At 39.4% G+C, this 9001-nt stretch overlaps 1 protein-coding gene across 1 annotated transcript; it reads left to right on the top strand.

The window, feature by feature from the left end:
- Nucleotides 1–1128: 1128 nt before the first annotated feature.
- mrps16 (mitochondrial ribosomal protein S16) lies at nt 1129–4418 on the top strand. Its single transcript, XM_030375504.1, has 4 exons — nt 1129–1270; nt 1432–1462; nt 2610–2876; nt 3472–4418. The coding sequence occupies exons 2-4, from the start codon at nt 1450–1452 to the stop codon at nt 3606–3608; spliced, it is 417 nt and encodes a 138-aa protein (XP_030231364.1). The 5' UTR covers nt 1129–1270; nt 1432–1449; the 3' UTR covers nt 3609–4418.
- The last annotated feature ends 4583 nt before the right edge of the window (nt 4419–9001 follow it).

Here is a 9001-nt window from a genome sequence, read left to right as displayed (position 1 = left end):
TGCAAACAACATTTCCATCCAAATGTAAAAATGTGACTGAAACCCAGTCACACAGGGACAGTCCCATATCCCGAGAACAAGGACCCATCTATCCGGAGCGCTTGTAGGGACCACGCATCCAAAACCATGGGTTTGTCACACACGGCAAAAACAAGCTTTGCACAACACGAGTGTGAAATCACCATGTTCCAAGATAGGGTGGGGTGAAGGGAATGGGTGAGTTCTGGGGGAGGGGGGGAGCTCCCAGCAGGCCTGGACCACATCAGGCGTTGTCGTGACCTCTCTATTCAAGGATCACTTTCAGGAAATTAGTGTTTTCTCCTCAGCCAGGGTCAGCGGTTTACAAACCATGTCATCATGTTTGGGGAAATAAATAGAATAGAAAATGGAAATGCTGGCAGTGTTGCTCAGGCATCAATGTGAATAATCTGAATATTTTACTAATGATTTTCTATTTACATGATGATTCCCACTGGGCGCCATGAATGATGTACCTACACAACATATACAGCTTCAGCTACAGGTAAAGGGGGCCCCCACAAAGTGCATTCCATGTTAAGCATGGAAGAAACAAGCTGACAGCAACAGTGTGGGAACACACAAGATCTATGCCGATATGGAAACAAGCACATTGTTTAAGTACAACACTTACAACAACTATTACTAAAAAATATTCTCTATTTGAACTTCGCCAATGGATAATGAAGACAAACAGTGGTACAATAGCGACATCTAGTGCCTAGGGATGCTGGAGCGGGTGAACTATATTCTGGGTTGATCATTTTCTATTATGCGTTCCTTCAAAAAATCCTAACCGCACCAAAGCCTAAACTAATTGAAACCATATTTAAATATTTGGGGAGGATGGACATTAGTTTAACCAAAGTTTGATGTAGACCTGTTCTTGAATAAAGCAGAATTAATTAATATTTGGTAAACCATCAGGGGATGAATGCTTAATTTTAGTTTCTAGAAAAAGAAAAGAAGGCCATATATACTGTAATTTATATTTTAGTAGTCAGGCAGTTTGGTATATTTGTATGTTTGGCTTTCAATGAAAAGCATGATCCCCGATTGGTCAGACGGTGGCGGTAATGCAGTGAAACGTTTTTTTGTTACCCGCAGAAAGAAGAAGAAGACGCCGGAATATACAACAAGGTTCAACTTCCTGTTTAAAAATGGCTGCGCCCTGACGAATGTCACATTACTTCAAATGCTCGTTTTAAGCGTCACGTTTGGTGTAGAATAAAACAACAGAACACCCTAACAGGTAATTTGGGTACTATAAAACGCTTAAGGTTAACCTCGTAATGAGGATATGTGGACAGTGTCACGATGAACGCATCTCGCATGAGATTTCGTATTGACTTATGCTGCACCATAAATAAACATTTGTTAATGCTACTTTAATTGTCTCCTTCTCTAACACAGGGTAATTAAGCCGTCATCATGGTTCACCTATGTAAGTGTCCTTACTGCTGCAGATGAATTTGTACACACTAGGCACTAACCTGTTTGTCTCCTGAAATGTTCCATATAGGCGTTGTTATTTATTTATTCATCCATCACTGGCTCATCAGTTGAACAGTCTTGACATTTCTTACACAAATAGGAATGTTTTTTGACTGTATCTTTGGACTTGCGTGATATACCTACAAGATAAATGACAGGATTCAGAAAAATAAATAAAATATATTCTTTCTGTGGGGTTTAAAGGGTTAGAAATAGCAGCAAGTTCGAGTTGAATAACACTTTATAGGAGATAGTGGGCTGGTGAATAATCTTAAGAGAAAAAGCTTCCAGCATTTTACTTCCTTAACAAATATTTGAGGTCAGCAGAAGACATGAAGCAGATTACAATACATAAGTCAATATACTATACGACATGCAGAATCTCTTTTTGGCAGGATTATTCATCTAGCTGGCACAGAATTGACACAGAACAGCCTCTGGCCACATTTAAAATTTTAGAGTTATAGCTATCGTGTCATCTATTAAGCGCTTGTAAAAAAACAGTAAAAGCAAAAATGAATATTGAATCGGATGGTAGGCAAGCAATATAATAGTTAAGCGGTTTAATTAACATTACCAGCCCTACTTGTTAACTTTATTTATCTTGTTAAGAGTGTTCCGTTTAGTACTTTGTTCTTACACACAAATAGACTCGTTCATTACTTCACTAAACTGACACACACACTACAGCTCGCTCTCCTCACACACACACACACACACACACACACACACACACACACACACACACACACACACACACACACACACACACACACACACACACGGGCGCACGCGCACACACTGCCAGTGATATGCGTACGAGATAGTCTACTTTCTCATCACAGGTCACATTATGTCTTAAATTAAATTATATCCAACCTCATCTAACCAGTAGATACAACAACACAATCTCCATTAAATCAAAACCTTATGACATGCATGCGTGGAAAGTGCAAAGGACCATTTTGGTAACTATTCATACATTTGACACTAGGACTAGGGGAAACACATTCTGTATCCGGCATTTCAGAGAGGCAAACTTCTGTATTAATGTGAGGCCATTGCAAGCCATTGACGACATTCCTCTTTGTCTGCAGCGTCGTCTCTGCTGAAGAAGTACCACAAGGGGTACATCGTCATCCGGCTGGCGCTCGCCGGCCACAAGCAGGCCAACCGGCCCTTCTACCGCGTGGTGGCGGCGTTCAACAAGCGGGCGCGCGACGGAAAATACATCGAGCAGCTGGGCTCCTACGACCCCCTGCCCAACGTGCACAACGAGAAGCTGGTCAGCTTCAACCTGGACCGCATCAAGTACTGGATGGGCTGCGGCGCACACCCTAGCAAGCCCGTGGCCAAGTTACTGGGTGTGTTTCCCTGTGGGAGTGCTGCGGGATGAACTATTGCTCAATGTCAATATTGTGTAACCCCCGTCTATGGGGGTATAGACAGCTGAGGGTAATCTGGATTTTGTTTGAAGAAGGGGGCAGTGGCTATATTCACCACCTACGTGGGTGCTTTCAGATTCTTTTCTTAGATTCTTGAATAGATCACGTATATTGGCACACATCGCTTTGTCTTCAATCTCTTCTCTATCAGACCCATGGCCGTGCAACTGCGTGAACAGCTTTTTGTAATGGGTTGACTTTTCCAACGTATAGAGCTCATCCACACCCCACACACTAAGGTCTCGAGGAGTGCCGTGGTTACAAAACAAACAGGCTTTAAGTTTTTTTGTTTTTACACAAACCATTGACAAATAATGGAAAGCCTTATCAAACAAGGGAGTTATTTGAGTCCGAGACACTTTCCTTATTTTTAGTCATTTAATTGTAGTGAGCGATGCATGACTTTCGCAGAAAAAGGTATAACCATGTTCTTGTTAATTGTTGTTTGTTAATTGTTGAACAGAAAGCTACAAAAATAACCTAATCAAAATGTCGACTCTATTTTCTTGCTCAGGCCTGGCGGGCTTCTTCCCCCTGCACCCCATGACCGTAACGGAGGCCGAGCGACTAAAGGTCCAGACCACCGACTTGGCAGCCGGGGCTGAGGGGGAAGGTGTGCAGGAAGAGGAACCCAAGCAGCAGAGCGCATGAGGCTGGGAGCCAGACGCCTTCTGTGGCTCTCCATTCTGAAAGTATGAGGGCCTGAACCACACAAGGGTGATCTCTGGGGTGGAATGGATTCTTTTTTTATGTTATACTTGTATATTTATGTTGTGTTTTAGAACAATGCCATGTAAAATCAGGTTACCTCTTTTACGTGACTTGATTAAAATGGTACAATATGATCCCACGGATGTCATCACAACTGTTTTATTGAATGTTTGATTAGAAACCTGATTATTTGGTTGGATTTTTGCCTGTTTATTTAGATATGGGTACAAGGCAAGCAAAACAAAAGTGAGGTCTTCACTCTTTGGAGTTGTATCTTTACATACTTCTTGCAGTGATTGATTTGAGCCAAAAGATAAGCTGATCAATAATGTAAACATCGAAGAGTTTATCATTTGATGTTTAAGAAAATAATTTGAAACAAAATGTTTAATAATAGGAGACATGAAAGTGATACTTTTGAGTAATTTGCCAAACAAAGTGAGTAATGATCCAGATGACTTGACAGGTTTAGCAGAAAACCGTGTTCTCCACCCTCCATTAACATGCCACTGGAGAAGCAATTCATGACAGAGATCAAGGGTATTTTCAAAAACTAATTTTTTGCAAAGATATTTCAATCATTTTACAATGCAGTACAGCCCTGGCCAACAAAGCAGCTATACAGTTTCAAACAACATCCAACCAAAAATCAAATTACATTCCGTGTCTAAAGAAAAAGTACTTTATAACGATGTTTACTTTGTGAAGATAGTCTTTGATCACAAAGAACAATTAAACTTGTGTATCAAACAGAGGCGTTCTTTCTTATGTATGATATATAACACAGTACTGTGAATGGATGATTCATGTAAAGCAAAATAACGCAAAATATGTTTTTTAGAATGTAGAGTATGTCTACAATATAGAAACCATCAAGTTTAAGTAGCTCAAAATAGGACTTATAAAGTGGACATCAATAAAAGCACTTTCCAAATGTCCTTTAAGGCAATGGTAGCATTACAGCTGAGTAGAAAAATATGAACAGCATAATCATGTTCCATGTAGCTAAGGAATGAACCAATAGACAAATTACTATTTAAATAATCAACAAGACCATTGGAAATGTACATGGTCCCATCGGTTATTTTACTGCTTGCTCAACTTGACATTTGCTTGGACATTGACTCATGTCAGGTTCTCAATCTAACCTGTCTACGAGTCTGTAAATACTAGAGAGTTAATGTTACACCATTGATGACCTTACTGACGAGAAAAGATCAAGAGTGTACCTCAGGCACACTATGTAGACAACACTCCTTTCACTGAGGTAATGGTGCTGTTGGAACTATGTATGACGACAGTGAGTCAAGGGTTTATTGTATTGCTTTAAAAAAACCCAACCTTTGTTAGAATAAATGAAAATCAGGGATACACAACTCCTCTTGTTTATTAATCTCAATCTCCTTTGCCTGCTCAAGAAGAACAGGACTGGAAGGAATATATGCACCATGACCTTATTCTGTTAAAGGGAGTTTAAGACCCCTTAGCCACCCTGAGCTACATAACTGGCCCGAGCCTGTACAAAGAGTGCTGTTAATAAAGATAACTAAGTAAACAGTTACCTGTTATATCTCAATCTGACAGATCATATCATATCCCCGGAATACTGGTTTACTGTTTATCTAACATAATTAGACATACACACCCAAAACAAACAAGTGGAGAATACATGCACACACACCCCAACCCCAACCCCAACCCTCACCTCAAGGTGTGGGAGTCGACCTTGGCACATGACAAGGTCCCGTCATCGTTGTGCTTTGTTCAAGGTGTTTACCGCTCCAGTCTCCCCTGATCCCAACCTCAGCCTCACACACAAACCTTGATGCCTCAAAACTCACATCAAGAGAGAGTATAGCACACAACAACCAGCAGCATTATCTCCCTGACAGGCATTAGATATAGAGAACATTAGATACATGGTATAAGGTAAGGCTGTTGGAACTTAACTAGCCTACTGAAAAGTATCAAGTACGTTTCGGATTTGTTGTGAGGATAGAGGATGGATGGACGTTGAAACAATCTGATAATTAATTTGTGAGGCAGATTTAACGATTGTTCACATTGCAATATGAAGAAGTGGATTCCCTCTTGGATCTTCCATTGGAAGAAAATCTCTGTCACTGTTATACTCGTTGCGGTGACAATTATAACAGTTGCTGCATCAGTGGTTTTCGTTCACGGAGAGAGAGGTAAGGTTATTAATTATTTTAAGCGATTTATTATGTATATATATATACATTTTAGAAATGAATGTTAGATATTTAATGTAAATATGCAAAAGATTTGAAGAAGGGAAATAAAAAGCAGATAATAAATCCGAAACCAGGGTCAACCTAGCATCCAAAGACCTTACAGTGTTGGCATGGAATGGTTAACATAAGTAAATGGATGTTCATGGATATTAATATTGGATGAGCATGACTAATTAGCCATTAAAGGGATATGCCAAGATATTTGTTTATTTGAGTTTGCCTGTCTGATCAATTTCAAATTCATCATTGTGCGTCCAGAAAGGGGGTAGGCTGGGAAAGCATTTGCTTTCAGTAAGCTGCTTCCATTGACTTGCAGATTTACAGTAGCTTAGATCAGGGTCATGTGAGGGTAAAACTTACATTTGTTGTTCTGAATGATTATGCTTATTAAAAACGAATGCCAGCAACAATACAACGAGACAGAAGTTTGGCTACAAACATAGTAAATATACGGTATTTTCAGCACTGGGATTATTAGGTTACATGTGATGCGCAGTTGACAGAACGAGACTGCCTAGCCAGGAGCAACTGATAACACCATCTCATCACAGGTAGCCTAATAATCTAAGTGCCAAAAACAGTGTACGCAAGTTTTCGGACGCCAATTCTAATCCAGTGAATTTACAGAAAACTTGGCTTACACCTTGAATATTTAGCAATATCAGGCAAGAAATGATGACTCAAACCAAAAAAACTGACCCACTTTCTAATTTTAATTTACTGCAGGAGGTACAAGCACAGCACCGCGTAGTTCTACCGTGAATGCAACCAAACTCAACGAAACTGAATCTTTGACTTCAGAGAAAATCTTAAGAACCAAGACAGACAGAAAACCCCCGGATAACACCGGTTCAACTTCTCAGACAATTGACAATACAGAGTTTACATCTTCTAAAGATGTGAAGATAACACCATCAATGCAAACAATGTCAACGGCGGGACATAAAACAGGAACTGATGCAATAATTACAGCAATGACTTCATTCAGCAGTTCTACAAAAACTTCCCCAATAAATAATATAGATTCCACAAAAGAAGAACCACGAAAAAAAACAGCAGTAAAAAATGATTCTGCAGCCTCACAATCTTCCTCAACAGCAGTTGATTCATCACAAACATCTGTAGTTAAAACAACAAACAAAACTGAATATACTGATTCAACAGATGTGTCTATGACATCAGCAGTACATATGACAACACATACATCTGAAATAGGATCAGATAAAACAACAGACATGACATCATTTAGCAGTTCTCAAACATCTTCCACGGTAGATAATACTTATTCTACAACGGAACAACCGCAAACAACATCAATCATTACAAATGAATCTGAGGATTCCTCATTTTCTTCAACGACAGTTGATTCATCAGAAACGTCAACTATTCAGACAGCAGACAATACTGAATCTACAGATTCTAAAGATGTGACCATAACAACACCATTGGCAGCCATGACAACACAAATATCTGAAACAGGAACCAATAAAACAAGTACAGTTCTGACTTCATTCAGCAGTTCTCCATCATCTTCCAATGCAGATCATATTAGTTCCACAACAGAAGAACCACAAACAACATCACTAGTTACAAATAAACCGGCAGAATCTTCATCGCCTTCCACAGCAGCTGATTCATCACAATCTTCTAGTGTTCAAACACCAGACAGTAAAGAAGCCACTGCTTTTACAGATGTGACTAGGACATCAGCAGCAAAGATGATAACTATGAAATCTGGAAAAGAAACTGATGCAACAAGTAGAATTGTGACATCATTCAGCAGTTCTCCATCATCTACCACTGCAGATAATATTTGTTCCACAACCGAAGAACCACAAACAACATCACTAGTTACAAATCGACCATCAGAAACTTTTTCTTCTTCTACTGCAGTTTATTCATCACAAACGTCTTCTGTTCCAACAACAGATAATAGAGAATCTACTACTTCTACAAATGTGACCATGACATCTGAATCAAAGATGACAACTATGAAATCTGTAACAGGAAATGATAAGGAAAGTACAGTAAGGACTTCGTTCAGCGGTTCTACCTCATCTTCCACTGCAGATAATAATAGTTTAACAACCGAAGAACCAAAAACAACATCACTAGTTACAAATGATCCGGCAGAATCTTCATCTTCTACAACTTCACTTGATTCATCACAAACTCCTACCATTTTAACAACAGACAGTAGAGAATCTACTGCTTTTAAAGGCGTGACTATCACATCAGCATCAAAGATGACAACTATGAAATCTGTAACAGGAACTGATATAAAAAGTTCAGTTGTGACTTCAGTCAGCAGTTCTCCATCATCTTCCACCTCAGAAAATATTGGTTCCACGACAGACGATCCACAAACAACATCACTAGTTACAAATGATCCGGCAGAATCGTTATCTCCTTTAACTGCAGTGGATTCATCACAAACTTCTTCTGTTCCAACAACAGACAGTAGAGAATCTACTGCTTCTACAAATGTGACCATGACATCTGAATCAAAGATGACAACTATGAAATCTTTAACAGGAACTGATACGAAAAGTACAGTTGTGACTTCAGTCAGCAGTGCTCAATCATCTTCCACTGCAGATAGTATTGGTTCCACAACAGAAAAAACACAAAAAACATCACTAGTTACAAATGAACCAGCAGAATCTTCATCTCCGTCCACAGCAGCTGTTTCATCACAAACTCCTGACATTTCAACAACAGACAATAGAGAATCTCCTGCTTCAACAGACGTGACTATCACATCAGCATCAAAGAAGACAACAACCAAATCTGAAACAGGTACTTATGCAACAAGTACAGGAAGGACTTCATTCAGCGGTTCTACCTCCTCTTCCACTGCAGATAAAAATAGTTCAACAACCGAAGAACCGCAAACAACATCACTAGTTACAAATGATCCGGCAGAATCTTCATCTTCTACAACTTCACTTGATTCATCACAAACTCCTACCATTTTAACAACAGACAGTAGAGAATCTACTGCTTTTAAAGACGTGACTATCACATCAGCATCAAAGATGACAACTATGAACTCTGTAACAGGAACTGATATAAAAA

Source organism: Gadus morhua, chromosome 13, assembly GCF_902167405.1.
Source record: "Gadus morhua chromosome 13, gadMor3.0, whole genome shotgun sequence".
Classification (NCBI taxonomy): Eukaryota; Metazoa; Chordata; class Actinopteri; order Gadiformes; family Gadidae; genus Gadus; species Gadus morhua.
Note: the sequence above shows the minus strand (reverse complement) of the source record. Positions and strands in the feature narration are given on the sequence as shown.

What these genes read in the sequence shown, in the direction of transcription:
- mrps16 (XM_030375504.1), top strand. An exon ending in GCCCGTGGCCAAGTTACTGG is followed by an intron (nt 2,877 to 3,471) that starts GTGTGTTTCCCT and finishes TTTCTTGCTCAG; the next exon opens with GCCTGGCGGGCTTCTTCCCC.